This window comes from Symphalangus syndactylus, chromosome 2 (genome assembly GCF_028878055.3).
Source record: "Symphalangus syndactylus isolate Jambi chromosome 2, NHGRI_mSymSyn1-v2.1_pri, whole genome shotgun sequence".
NCBI classification, from domain to species: domain Eukaryota; kingdom Metazoa; phylum Chordata; class Mammalia; order Primates; family Hylobatidae; genus Symphalangus; species Symphalangus syndactylus.
The window spans coordinates 135,769,736-135,784,511 of NC_072424.2; the positions used below are offsets into that span (position 1 = coordinate 135,769,736).

At 41.5% G+C, this 14,776-nt stretch overlaps 1 protein-coding gene across 4 annotated transcripts in view; it reads left to right on the top strand.

The window, feature by feature from the left end:
* Nucleotides 1-14,776, top strand: part of SNX9 (sorting nexin 9) — a 168,906-nt gene that overhangs the window by 126,014 nt on the left and 28,116 nt on the right. For all 4 annotated transcript variants that reach the window (XM_063632700.1, XM_055268043.2, XM_055268051.2 and 1 more), the window contains 3 exons: nt 3,934-4,018; nt 7,500-7,625; nt 7,739-7,856. In XM_063632700.1, coding sequence (XP_063488770.1) covers nt 3,934-4,018; nt 7,500-7,625; nt 7,739-7,856 — 329 coding nt within the window. The remainder of the gene's footprint in view (nt 1-3,933; nt 4,019-7,499; nt 7,626-7,738; nt 7,857-14,776) is intronic.

Genomic DNA, 14,776 nt, shown 5'->3' on the forward strand with positions numbered 1-14,776 from the left:
TAAATTAGCCCCATTTTGAAAACAAAGGAAGCAGAGACTGAGAACAATGAGTGGCCACGTTTTCATGGCTGATGAGTGAGGTTCCAGCTCATGCCTGGGGGTCTCTGACTCTGGTTTTTGTTTTTTTTTTTTAATTATTATACTTTAGGTTTTAGGGTACATGTGCACAATGTGCAGGTTTGTTACATATGTATCCATGTGCCATGTTGTTTTGCTGCACCCATTAACTCGTCATTTAGCATTAGGTATATCTCCTAATGCTGTCCCTCCCCCCTCCCCCCACCCCGCAACAGTCCCCGGAGTGTGATGTTCCCCTTCCTGTGTCCATGAGTTCTCATTGTTCAATTCCCACCTATGAGTGAGAACATATGGTGTTTGGTTTTTTTGTCCTTGAGATAGTTTACTGAGAATGATGTTTTCCAGTTTCATCCATGTCCCTACAAAGGACATGAACTCATCATTTTTTATTGCTGCATAGTATTCCATGGTGTATATGTGCCACATTTTCTTAATCCAGTCTATCGTTGTTGGACATTTGGGTTAGTTCCAACTCTTTGCTATTGTGAATAGTGCCGCAATAAACATACGTGTGCATGTGTCTTTATAGCAGCATGATTTATAGTCCTTTGGGTATATACCCAGTAATGGGATGGCTGGGTCAAATGGTATTTCTAGTTCTAGATCCCTGAGGAATCGTCACACTGTCTTCCACAATGGTTGAACTAGTTTACAGTCCCACCAACAGTGTAAAAGTGTTCCTATTTCTGCACATCCTCTCCAGGACCTGTTGTTTCCTGACTTTTTAATGATGGCCATTCTAACTGGTGTGAGATGGTGTCTCATTGTGGTTTTGATTTGCATTTCTCTGCTGGCCAGTGATGATGAGCATTTTTTCATGTGTTTTTTGGCTGCATAAATGTCTTTTGAGAAGTGTCTGTTCATGTCCTTCACCCACTTTTTGATGGGGTTGTTTTTTTCTTGTAAATTTGTTTGAGTTCATTGTAGATTCTGGATATTAGCCCTTTGTCAGATAAGTAGGTTGCAAAAATTTTCTCCCATTCTGTAGTTTGCCTGTTCACTCTGATGGTAGTTTCTTTTGCTGTGCAGAAGCTCTTTAGTTTAATTAGACTCTGGTTTTTGGTGCTCTCCTCTGCTCCACACTTGCTCTCTAATTTGCTTATAGGCAAGTTTCATGACCCGTTGGAAACTCAGTTTCTTCATCTCGAAAGCAAGGAGGTTGGCTTTAAGAATTCTTTCTGCTCTAAAATACCATTCCAGGCTGAAACCATGTTAAAGCAGTCCTAACTTGAACCTGTGCCTCTGAGGCATCTCTGTCTCTCTGTAGTGCTGTGAACAGTTTAAAACCCTGTGTATTTGTATTTAACTAAACTGTATAAATGAGTCACTTAAACGTAAAACAATTATAAAAAATGTTTTTAAGTATTAACACTTTTTCAGCAATTAATCCATTTTCTATGACAGCTGTATTCTAGTCATGGAACATATATCTTATACTAGAAAAAGAGATCTGAAATTAAATACACTTGAGCACTGTAAGAATTCATCTTGGGCCGGGTGTAGTGGCTCATGTCTGTAATCCCAGCACTTTGGGAGGCCGAGGTAGGCAGATCACAAGGTCAGGAATTCGAGACCAGCCTGGCCAACATGGTGAAACCTCAATCTGTACCAAAAATATAAAAAATTAGCTGGGTGTGGTGGCGTGCCTGTAATCCTAGCTGCTTGGAAGGCTGAGGCAGGAGAATCGGTTGAACCCGGGAGGCAGAGGTTGCAGTGAGCCGAGATGGCGCCACTGCACTCCAGTCTGGGCAACACAGAGAGACTCTGTCTCAAAAAAAAAAAAAAAAAAAAAAAAAAAAGACATCTTGATGATGCTGAAATAATTAATACATTGCTGTTTGCTGTCCTCAAATTTTTCTGTAGTCCATAACAGTGCCCAAAAAGTGAAATGCTTACAAGCTGGTCAAGGAGTTGTCATGATATATAATCCCCACAGAAGCATGCCTGTAGTCCCAGCTACTTGGAGACTGAGGCAGGAGAATCGCTTGAACCAGGAGGTGGAGGTTACAGTGAGCCAGGATCGCGCCACTGTACTCCAGCCTGGTGACAGAGTGAGACTCTGTCTCAAAAAATAAATTAAAAAAATTAATTTATTAATAAATAAAAGTGCTCCAGGTTAGCCTGTTAATTCACTAAGCATTCAGCATGCTCCCAAAACTCCTCCAGGTTCTGAAAACACAAATGCTTCCTCTAAGTCCCTCTGGCTGCTGTAATAGGTAAATGGATAGCGGCAATCAGGTGTGATGAATGGAATCACAAAATATGCTCAAAATGCCGAAGAAGACTCTACCTGAGGCTGCAGGGAGTACTTCCAAAGAGAGGATGACTTAATTGCCAATGACTGAAATGTACTGAGTACATACTAGGCTCTTTACATAAATCTTTAATTCCCTTATCACCTCAGAAGGTAGGTCATTCTGGTCTCATTCTTCCACAAGGAGATTTCAGCCCCTAAGGCTACCTAAGTGTTAGAGTCAGAATTCAAACCCCACGCCATCCAGCTGCAGGACACCTCTGGTCTCTTGTATAAGCTGTGTTTTAAAGGAATGTCTAGAGAAGGGAGACTCAAGGGAAGTCAGTCAAGAATGCAGGGAAAGAAGACACGGGCCCCTGAGAGCATCCCACTGGCCTTTGGCTTGGCACATGAATGAAAGTAGAAGCAATGCGACTGGAACTTCATAGCAATAAGATTCCTTTTCCCATTGTAGATATTTTACTTCCTTTTCTTCTGTTTACTAAAAGAAAAATTCTAAAACCCAAATTAATCTTGTCTTTTTCAGTAGCACTTCAGATGGCTATGTTCTAGCTGTCCTCCAATTTCAGAAATGTCCTTTGGGTATAGATGTGATTTCTGGAAGTAGTCAAGTTTATTTTTTTATTATTATATTTTTATTTTTATTTTTTTTGAGACGGAGTCTCGCTCTGTCGCCCAGGCTGGAGTGCAGTGGCGCGATCTCGGCTCACTGCAAGCTCCGCCTCCCGGGTTCACACCATTCTCCTGCCTCAGCCTCTCCGAGTAGCTGGGACTACAGGCGCCCGCCACCACGCCCAGCTAATTTTTTTTGTATTTTTAGTAGAGACGGGGTTTCACCATGGTCTCGATCTCCTGACCTTGTGATCCGCCCGCCTCGGCCTCCCAAAGTGCTGGGATTACAAGCGTGAGCCACCGCGCCCGGCCTAGTCAAGTTTATTTAAGTTTTTGGGTCTTAAGTGACCTCCCCCCTCACACACACACACACACACAGACACACACACACACACACACACACCCGCCTTCCCCCTGGCCCATAGCCAAATTTAGTGATTGCACTTTGGAGGCTTGTTTTCCCGCTGTCGTGAACTGCTTCTGAAGGCAATTCCGGAAGAAACGAGCACATATGCCGATGAGCAGGACAGCCCCTTTGGGACAGTTGTGGCCTCTGGAGTGAGCTTATTGAAAGGCAACTTTAATTTGGATGTAGAAATGCCAGCACGTGGCTGTTGCCCCCGTGGCCAACTCAGATTGGTGTGCTCACTACTCACTGCCCCAGGGAACTAGGGGGCATTTTTTCAGGTCTGCCCTTCACTCTGGGGTGACGGAATGTTTCAGACACAGTCAAGCAAATAGAGTGCCCGTAAACATCACACCTTCTGGAGTCAAATTATTCTCTTTACCAGATCAAGCTTAATTAAATGCCTAATTGGCCATTGAACAATCTGATTACATTAGGTTTCATTTACCACAGTTTCCTAGTTCTAGTGCACCCGAAAGACAGGACAAGGTTAAAACTGGTAAATTAAGTAAATGTGGACAAGAGTTGTAAAATTCTTACAAGAAAAGACCTAAGACTGACGAACATTTATATTCATGATTAGATTTCCTGGATTTGCAAAACCTGGCACGGAACAGTATTTGTTGGCCAAACAACTAGCAAAACCCAAAGAGAAAATTCCCATCATTGTAAGTTTGTTTATTTTTGTTTGCTTTCTTTCTGATTAAGCTCTTTCTTATACTGTACCTTAAGCGAGTTATTCATCTTTTGGAAAGTATTTTTAAATATATTTAATGTCCCAAATAACTGATAATATATGTTAGTGTCGTGGGAGTACTGAAGATAATTAACACAAATTAATGCCTGTCATTGTTTATTCTTTATCTTTCAGACTTTTAGTATTGAACAAACACTCATAAAACATACTATTTTGATCATTTTTTTCTAAAGTGTCTTGAAGTGTATTTTACATACTGCTTTTCCTGCCAGCCCTATATGTTTAACTGATGAACTCAATTCAAATATTTATGTTTCTTCCCTTGTAAAGTACATGTATGTTATCAGAATAAGGTGCCCTTTCAGATATATGGGTAATAGTGTTTTTGGTAATAGTGTTTTTTCCAGTAAACCAGCTGTCAAGTCGAGATAAGGAGCTACCAAATGGAAGCTGGGAGTTAAGGACATCATTGAGAATATCTGTCTTAGAATTACTTGGTTATTGCATAACGTAACACAAGCCCTTTGGTTTCATTCCACATTTTGATTGGTGATAGATTTTCTGTCTAGGTGATATTTAGTTGTAGATTCCCAAATGAAATTCTGGAAAAGAGAACTGTAGCTATCTTCTGATGCTATTGACCTAACCCTGTAACAATTAGATTGGGAACCTGAAGTGTTGAGTGTTCTCACCCTGGACTCAATCAAGGATGAGGAAACATCTGGTCTTATTCCGTAATCTTTGGAGACTTGATAAAATTGCAGGAATAGTATTAGATTCTCTAATTACTTGTGCCTGCATGTTTGAAAAACTCCAAATCTTGGAAGCCTCCAGGCTGAAGAACTGTAACCAAGAGCCCTTTTTATGCTTTTTCCCTCAAAGCAAATTTGGGATAATTAACTTCCGAGTAGTTATATTAAAGATTTTTTTTTTCCTGTTTTCTCTGGACTTAAAAAAAAAAAGTGAACATGTACCATTATTCTTTTCATGACATTTAAAACTCCTCAAAATCAAGAGTGCACAGCTCTGTCTCAGTTTTGTTTGTTTGTTTGTTTGTTTAAGACAGAGTCTCACTCTGTCACCCAGGCTGGAGTGCAGTGGCGCGATCTTAGCTCACTGCAACCTCCGCCTCCCGGGTTCAAGCAATTCTCCTGCCTCAGCCTCCTGAGTAGCTGGGATTACAGGAATGCACCACCATGCCCGGCTAATTTTTTTTGTATTTTTTAGTAAAGACAGGGTTTCACCATATTGGCCAGGTTGGTTTTGAACTCCTGACCTTGTGATCCGCCCGCATCGGCCTCCCAAAGTGCTGGAATTACAGGCGTGAGCCACTGCGCCCGTCCTGCCTCAAATTCTTAAAGGAGACTTTGTCCCAGGCATGCAGTAGTGGTACAGAGCTAGGGGTTCCAGCCTTTCATTGACCCGCAAGTTTTAGGTAGAACTGGACCCATGCACCCAGTAGGCAGGTCTGCCTTTGTGGGTGTCTATACATGGAAGAAGCTGAGGAAAGCCACCATGTCTTCAGAAGGCCCAGAGAAAGCAGAGACTCTTTGCTCTAAAAGTGCAGTAACCTCGCCCACAACTCTTTGCTCTAAAAGTGCAGTAACCTTGCCCACTCATGAAACAGAGCCCCGTGAAATTGGGCCCTAGCCAAGCACAGTTGCCGCTTTCGGCCCACTCACTGAGGGAGCTCCTGAAAGTCATCTCCTCTGCAGCTTTCAGCCAGTTTCTTGGATCTGGGCTCTCTCTGAGGGCGTTATAGTAATTTGTTCTCAGAGATTTTAGTCTCTTTTTAAACTACTCTTATCCTTGGAGTAGGTCACCTTCCTGACCTAACAGCCTCTGAACTTTTATATCCCAATCCGCTTTTCCCATCTTCCTCTTAAAAAAAAAATTGGGACTGGGTATACCTTTTTTTCCTTTTTATGTCTGTCTGGCCTTACCTCTCTGAGGTCTCAGCCTAAACAAATCTCTCTTCCTTTAGCGTAATCTGCGTGATTTTTCTCATTTTCTTTTTACCATTTTACTGTACTTTTTCAAGTCTGCAAGAATAAAACCTGTTCCATAAATTATTTCATTCTCCTTGAATCTCTGAATGAATCTCTGAGTGAATCTGCTTCCTGAATAGTGGTCCTTTTACAGTCCATGTGTTTGTTTTTTCATTCTCTTCTTGGATTATAACTCAATTATTTTTCATTTTCAAGCCAAGAAGGTAGATAACATTCTCAGTATAATAAGGACTTCTGTTGCTCTGAAATGTGTTTTGATAAGAGCTACTGTCCTACAGTCTGAATCTCTGGAATCTGTCATTGTGATCAAAGTTTATGAAATGAATGAGGCAGAAACAACTTGAGACTGTTGGTGACTCAGGCAGTGGTTCCAGAAGACTGTACATGAGCTCCAGCATCCAGGTTCCTCTGCAGCTGCCCCCATGGCCTTGGATGCTGTTTTAAATAAGATGAAAAAACCAGGTTTGGGACAGCAGATCTATTGTCACCTAGCAATGCCTCGCAGAAATGATCCTCAGGCTCAAAACTTACACACGAGGTCTCTACACCCCCACATAGAATTTAGCTGCCTTCCCTTCCTCACCTCCCACCACAGCTAAAACCCCAGTGAGCCTAGTGTAAGCCTCGCCTGAATTTGTGAACTTTTTGCCCTAGTCACAGAAGAGAAGGCCAGTGGGAAAGGAATGGAGGCCTACCCTCTTTGGGCAAGCCTTGCCCAGGTGGGCGTGATACCTGGGGGTTGGAAGTGAGCCAGCCCCACTGTGCTTAGGCACAGCAGTCCATGGGAAAAAACAGCCTGGTTCTTGCTTTTAAGACGTAGTACCTCCCCCTCCCCCCACCCTGCCGCCAGTAGTAAAACAATGGCTATCAGCCTCTGGCCAATCTAATTAATCGCTTCTATGAACCAGAACAATGCTGCTCAAAGTATGGTCCACAGACCAGTTGCCCATCTGAAAACTGCTTGTTCCTGATCCACCATGAGATAGGTGCAGAACATGAGAATATTTAGAAAACTTGAGGACAATTTGGCATTGTTGAAAAATCAAAATGTGTAATGTTATATTTCACCAAACTATTAAGTCTGTGATAGATTTGAAAATTTTAAAAGCTAGTCCTTCATCACATGTAGCTTGAGACAGCTAGACTAGAAAGAAACATTGTGTTATAACCAGCACTCTCCTTGGGAGAGGGAAGCTGGTGTCTCCTCTCCATGGGCTGAGCTACCCACATGGGAGCAGAAGGGTTTCCCACAGGTGTGGTCTTTAAACATAATACCTAACAGGAACAGAAACCATTGAACCATTTATGTACCTTTCAAAGACGAACAAGAATGACCCTCCAAAGGACTTCTCATTCTGAAAAGAATTACTTGCTGATTCACATCGATTGTATTTATTATTTTTCCATGTAACAAAATTACTTCTTTCTGGAACATTGGCATAGGTTGGAGATTATGGCCCAATGTGGGTTTATCCTACCTCTACATTTGACTGTGTGGTAGCAGATCCCAGGAAAGGCTCCAAAATGTATGGTCTGAAGAGCTACATCGAATATCAGCTAACACCTACTGTAAGTATCCATGTTATCAAAAGCAGAATCATGTTTGGATCACTGATTGCAGCTTTTTTCTTCATTTTCTAGAGTTGGCATTGGTAACCTTTTCTCTTTCCCTTATTTTGTAGAACACTAATCGATCTGTAAACCACAGGTATAAGCACTTTGACTGGTTATATGAGCGTCTCCTGGTTAAGTTTGGGTCAGCCATTCCAATCCCTTCTCTTCCAGACAAACAAGTCACAGGTGAGTGTGTGTAATGCTAAACCCGGGATGACAAATAGAAAGACTCCAGTCAGATTATCCTCCTGTAAGTCAGTGATGGCATTTTCCATCCTGTAGAGCAGCAGGATGCAGGAGTTGGAGACAGTAATTAAATACAGCTGTGAAGAGAGAACCATCGCATGTTGTACATCTATCTGGAAGTTGCCTAAACGTCTAACAAGAATGTTTAATGTGCAAATCACAGGTCTTGGTATGTGTCTTGAATTCCAGCAGTCATTGTCTTCATTGCTGTACCCTTTCTACAAAAGAAATGTGTACATTTAAAATATGTGAAAAATGACACCTGAAAAAATAGAAATAATTCAAATAGCCTAAAATGGAAATAAAAACGTATGACCCACATGATGCAAACAGGTTATATAGATAAGCTGCATTATTTCATTAGATGAGTAAGCACTGGACAGAGAAGCCACAGAACTGCTAAGTGTTAATGAAGGAAGAAGCTGCCTGGTTTTCTACTTATTTTGATTATTACCCTCTCCCTTTTCTTGTTTTTTAAAAGTACCATTTTCTATTTATTTTGATTATTACCCTCTCCCTTCTCTTGTTTTTTAAGTGCCACATTCCCTCCCCTCCCCTCCCCCGCCCCCGCCCCCAAGAATCTTTTGGTAAGTAACCCATGCTGTTACTAGAGCACCTTGTAAGTATACAGGGCACCTTGTAAGTATGCAGGTAGAAAGGGTTTGTTTTTGTGTCAGGGAATTGTTTTTGTTTTTAATCTCCAGCCTAGGGTAGACTCTGCTACTCTATGTAGGCACTGAGGGACTCAGCATGCGTGTGTTAAAATAAAGGTTGTGTGCCAGGCGCGGTGGCATCCCAGCACTTTGGGAGGCCGAGGCGGGCGGATCACGAGATCAGGAGATCGAGACCATCCTGGCTAACACCGTGAAACCCTGTCTCTACTAAAAAATTAGCTGGGCTTGGTGGCGTGCACCTGTAGTCTCAGCTCCTAGGGAAGCTGAGGCAGGAGAATGGCATGAACTTGGGAGGCAGAGGTTGCCGTGAGCCGAGATTGCACCACCTCACTCCAGCCCAGGCAACAGAGCGAGACTCTGTCTCGAATAAATAAATAAATAAATAAATGTTGTGAAGAAACAGACTTAAAGGTTAGACAGAGTTTTAGTATGTTGCTAGAAAATGTTCACATACATGAACTAGCGAAAATAGAAAGGAGTGGATTGTGAGAGGAGTTGTTCAAAGGTCAGAGCCAGAGAGGCCTGTAAGAGATGTGAAAGAGATGCTGAGATGCTCACCTGAACCTAGGGAGAAGAAACATGGAGGGCTGAAGGAAGGGTTCTTTCCCCAAAGGTCAGGGAAGACCAGAGGCGGTGGAATTCTCACTGCACTTGCAAGAGTCAAGATAAACAGTTCAGGGAGGGCCTGCGACTTCACAGCCAGGTGGCAGTGCCAGATGGAAACATGGCAGCACTGCCGTGGAGTTTGTCCCACGTGTTCCTGGACACTTCTCGAGTGCCTCTCGTCTGTCCTCACAGATAGTCATTTTCATCTTTACTTTATAGATGAGGAAACGGAAATCCACAGACATTAAACAGGTTCCCCTCTCTCTTGCTGAAAAAGGAATTTGAATCTGATCCCACAGCTTACTCTGTTTCTGTTAAGACGTAGACTGACTGATCTTTCCCTAGAATTAGTATTCATACAATGAGTAAATTATTCTCCTTAAAACATTATATTTTACTTTGTTTTATGTTTATTTTTCCCTGAAGTGTTTTGTGGAGATGGAAACTTTTGTTTTAAAAGAAGTTTTGATTTTGATTTTGATTTTTTTGGAACACATTTCAAAAATTTCAAATTGTCATAGCAAAATTGAAAATGGGGCTGCTCTACTGGGTAGATAAACACATCTCCCCAGTCCCCTGGGTGACACTTGAGTGGTCCCTCATGGTGCTGAGGCGATGGAGTGACAGCCAGATGGCCGTGGGCTGCTGCTGCCTTCCGCCCAGAGGCGCTGACCGAACCCCTACTTCTAACCCAGTTCAGACACTCCCTGTACCTCAGCCCAGTTCAGATACTCCCTGTACCTCCTTTTTGTCATCCTTATTGCTTTCAATCACAGTTTTCTCTTTAAAAATACAGATTTCTTTCCATGAAAACTTCAGTTCTGCCATTTAAAATTATAGTCTATTTCCTTGAATTTTGTACTCTCCTTTATCAACTTGGTTAGCACAGTGTGTGCTCCACAGTGTTTAAATCCATGGGTTAATGGCCTATTTCAGGCTTGTAAGAAATTCTCATATCTTTTAGATTTTAATACGTTGTTTATTCTGAATCGGATAATTCAGTGCTCTTTTAAAGCTTCAGAGAGTCACGGTTCTCCTTCCATACTAAGATTTGTTTAAAAAAAAATAAGTTCGGGCATGCAGCCAGGGAGGGGAATGTCATAGAACAGCAAGAAAGCAGCAGCCCCTCGGTGTGAAGAAAGTTGAGCTTTGATTCACTAACTGGGATATGAGCCAAGGAAGCCGAACAGCACAGAAGGGCTCTATTTCCCCCTCTCACTTGTTTGCCTCCTGCCTGGGATGCCCACAGATCATTATTATATAAGAACTCCCCTCTCACTTAACTACGGGAGAAAAGAAAAAGGAATGCTTAGTAGATGATGCTATGACATTCCTGTGGACTCAATAATTAATCCATGAAAAAATGTACAGTTAACATTTGTTTAGAGATTTTTGTTTTTTTATGGAAATAATATTGAATGAATATAGTTTTATTCCTGGTACCAAACTGATATATTCATATACTTAGTGAAAACCTTAGTAAGGTTCATGGAAAACAGGGAAATAAAAGTTCCTCTTTTTTTCTAATTATTTGCAACTTGGTCTGAAAATTCTGCCAAGCATAAAATAACATCTGAAGTCATAAGCTTAGGGATAAACCAGCTATGTCAGAAAAATTTTCACAAGAATAATTTTTGAATAAAATAAGGATCACCAAGTTTCAACCAGTGATTGGATAATGAACTCTGGGTACAACTCACCTGGCCATAATGGGGAGTTCATCGCATCCCAGGTCCAGACGCTTTCCAGCCAGGAGGTGAATTGTCTTTTTGCTAAGGCACAAGGCTTTGTTTCTGCTTAATCTACTGCTAGTAAATGCAAAGTTTGCAATGCTTTAGTACACTGATGGTGTCTAAACTCATTGTTCTGTTCAAGTCCACTTTTTAGGTAATAAAAGTTTTTGATATGTAGGTGCATAATACTATCTATATTTTATTTATTTATGTATGTATTTTTGGAGACGGTCTCGCTCTGTCACCCAGCCTGGAGTGCAGTGGCACAATCATAGCTCACTGCAGCCTTGACCTCCTGGACTCAAGTGATCCTCCCACCTCAGCCTCCCAAGTAGCTGGGATTATAGGTTCACGCCACCATTGCCTGGCTTATAGTCATAATTTCTAAAGGAAAGTTCAGGTTTCATTTTTAAAATTTTATTTTTAAACTTAGGTACAGTAAATTCACTCTTTTTGGTGTACAGTTCTGAGTTTTGACAGCTACCACGGCAGTCTTGCAACCACCACTACATTTCGTGATACAGAACAGCTCTGTTACCTCCCCAGGTTCCCTCGTGCTGCCCATCCCCCTAGTCCTAACCATGGCAACAGCTGATGTGTTCTTTGTGTTCATAATTCTGCCTTTTCTAGAATGTCATTATAAATGGAAGCATGCAGTGTATAGTCTTTCAAGTCTGACTGCTTTCATTTAGCATAACACATTTGCAATTTATTTTGTTGTGTCAATAGTTTGTTCTTTTCGTGGTCAATAGTATTCCAGTGTTTAGATATACCATAGCTTGTTTATCCATTCACTCATTGAAGGACATTTGGGTTTCCAGCTTTTGGCAATTATGAATAAAGCTGCCATAAACATTTGCATACAGGTTTTTGTATGAACGTAAGTTTTCATTCCTCTTGGGTAAATAAGAGTAAAATGACTGGGTCATTTGGCAAGTATATATTTAATGTTTAAGAAATTGCCCAACTGTTTTTCAAAGAAGCCATACCATTTTGGAATCCTCACCAGCAATATATGAGAGTATCATTAGTAGTTCCACATCCCTACCTGCACTTGATAGTGTCAGTTTTTCCTCATTTTAACCAGTCTGATAGGTATGCAGTGGTATCTCAGCATGGTTTTGATTTGCATTTCCTGCTGGCGAGTGGGGTTGAGCATCTCTTCATGTGCTTATTTCCCACCTATAGATCTTCGGCGCGGAAGCGTCTGTTCAGATCTTGTGCTCATTTTTTATCAGTCTGTTTTCTTGTTGAATCCTGAGATTTTTAAAATATATGTATATATTTTCTAGAAACAAGTTCTTTGTTAGATAAGTGATTTGCAAATAACTTGTCGCAGCTGTGGCTTGGCTTGTCATTTTCTTTTTCTTTTTTTTTTTGGAGACAGGGTCTCACTGTCATCGCCCAGGCTGGAGTGCAGTGGCACCATCTCAGCTCACTACAACCTTGACCTCCCGGGCTCAAGCAGTCTTCAGCCTCAGCCTCCTGAGTAGCTGGGACTACAGGCTCTCATCAACACTTCTTGTTAATTTTTTTTATTTTTGGTAGAGACAGGGTTTCACCCTGTTGCCCAGGCTGGTCTCAAAGTCCTGAGCTCAAGCGATCTGCCCACTTCGGCCTCCCAAAGTGTTGGGATTAGAGGCATGAGCTACCACACTAGCCTTGTTATTTTCTTAACAGTGTCTTTTGCATAACAAAGGCTTTTAATTTTAATGAAGTTCACTATATCAGTTTTTTCTTTCATGGACTGTGCTTGAGGTGTCATGGCTAAGAGCAATTCACAACATTTTCTTCTAAAGGTTTTAGGCTTTTCATTTAGGTCTTTGATGCATTTTGAGGTTATTTTTGTATAAGGTGTGCAGTGTGATAGAAGTAGTGCATTTTTTTTTTTTTCACATCGGGATATCCAGTGGGTCTCACACCATCTTTTGGAAAGACAGATCTGTTTTCCATTTATTAGAAAGATGTTTGTAAGAGAAAAAAAATCATTTGATTATATTTGTTGGTTTATTTCTGGATTCTTTTCTGTTCCACTGATTTATGTGTCCATCCTTTTCGCCAGTCCTACACTGTCTTGACTTGTATAGCTTTATGGTAAGTCTTTAAATCAGGTAGCGTGAATCCGCCAACTTGGTTCCTTTACAAGATTGTTTTGGCTATTCTTTTTCTTTTGCCTTTCCTTGTAAATTTAAATGTCAGTTTGTAGATATTTATAATCATGCTGGAATTTGTATTGGAACCACAATGATTCTATAGATCAATTTTCACATCTTGATATCTCATCTTCTAATCCATATATAAAAATATATCGGCCGGGCGCAGTGGCTCACGCCTGTAATCCCAGCACTTTGGGAGGCCGAGGCGGGTGGATCACGAGGTCAGGAGATCGAGACCATCCTGGCTAACACAGTGAAACCCCGTCTCTACTAAAAATACAAAAAATTAGCCGGGCGAGATGGCGGGCGCCTGTAGTCCCAGCTACTCAGGAGGCTGAGGCAGGAGAATGGCGTGAACCCCGGAGGGCGGAGCCTGCAGTGAGCCGAGATTGCGCCACTGCACTCCAGCCTGGGCGACAGCGAGACTCTGTCTCAAAAAAAAAAAAAAAAAAATATATATATATATATATATATGCTATATATATGTGCTATATATATGCCATATATATATGCTATATATATATGCTATATATATATCATATTTGATTTTCATTAGGGGTTTGTAGTCTTCAACATACAGATTCTGCATATATTTTGTTAGATTTATATGTAAGAATTTCAGACCAGGCACGGTGGCTCATGCCTGTAATCTCAGCACTTTGGGAGGCCGAGGTGGGTGGATCACCTGAGGTCAGGAGTTTGAAACCAACCTGGCCAACATGGCGAAACCCCATCTCTACTAAAAAAAAAAAAAAAAAAAAAAAATACAAAAATTAGCCAGGCGTGGTGGCACACACCTGTAGTCCCAGCTACTCAGGAGGCTGAGGCAGGAGAGTCACTTGAATCCGGGAGGCAGAGGTTGCCGTGAGCCAAGATTGCACCACTGTACTCTAGCCTGGGCGACAGAGTTAGACTCTGTCAAAAAAAAAAAAAAAGATACGTAAGAATTTCATTGTTTCATTGGAGAGTTGTATTGTAAATGGTACTATTTGTTTTTTAAATTTCTGTTTTCTAGTTATGTATTGCATATAGAGATATGATTGATTTTTGTATATCCACCTTTTATCTGTGGCCTTGCTAAACTCACTCAATAGTTCCAGGAGCTTTTTTGTGGGTATGGATTATTTGGTTTTTTTCTCTTTTCTTTTTTCTTTTTTTTGTTTGAGACGGAGTCTCACTCTGTTGCCCAGGCTGGAGTGCAGTGGCGCTATCTTGGCTCACTGCAAGCTCCGCCTCCTGGGTTCACGCCATTCTCCTGCCTCAGCCTCCCGAGTAGCTGGGACTACAGGCGCCCGCCACCACGCCCAGCTAATTTTTTATATTTTTAGTAGAGATGGGGTTTCACCGTGTTAGCCAGGATGGTCTGGATCTCCTGACCTCATGATTCACCCGCCTCAGCCTCCCAAAGTGCTGGGATTACAGGCGTGAGCCACCGCGCCTGGCCCTCTTTTCTTTTTTAATGTAGACAAGCCTGTCAGCTTGGAATAGAGAGTTTTATTTCATCTTTTCCAATCCATGAGCCTTCTACTTCTGTTTCTGCCTTATTGCACTTGCTAGGACTTCCTGTATGCTGTTGAGTAGAAATAGTGAGAGCAATCATCTTTGGCTTATTCCTGATCTTAGGGACAAAGCATTCAGTCTTTCACCATTAAGTGTGATGTTAGCTGTAGTTTTTTTGTTAGATGTGCTTT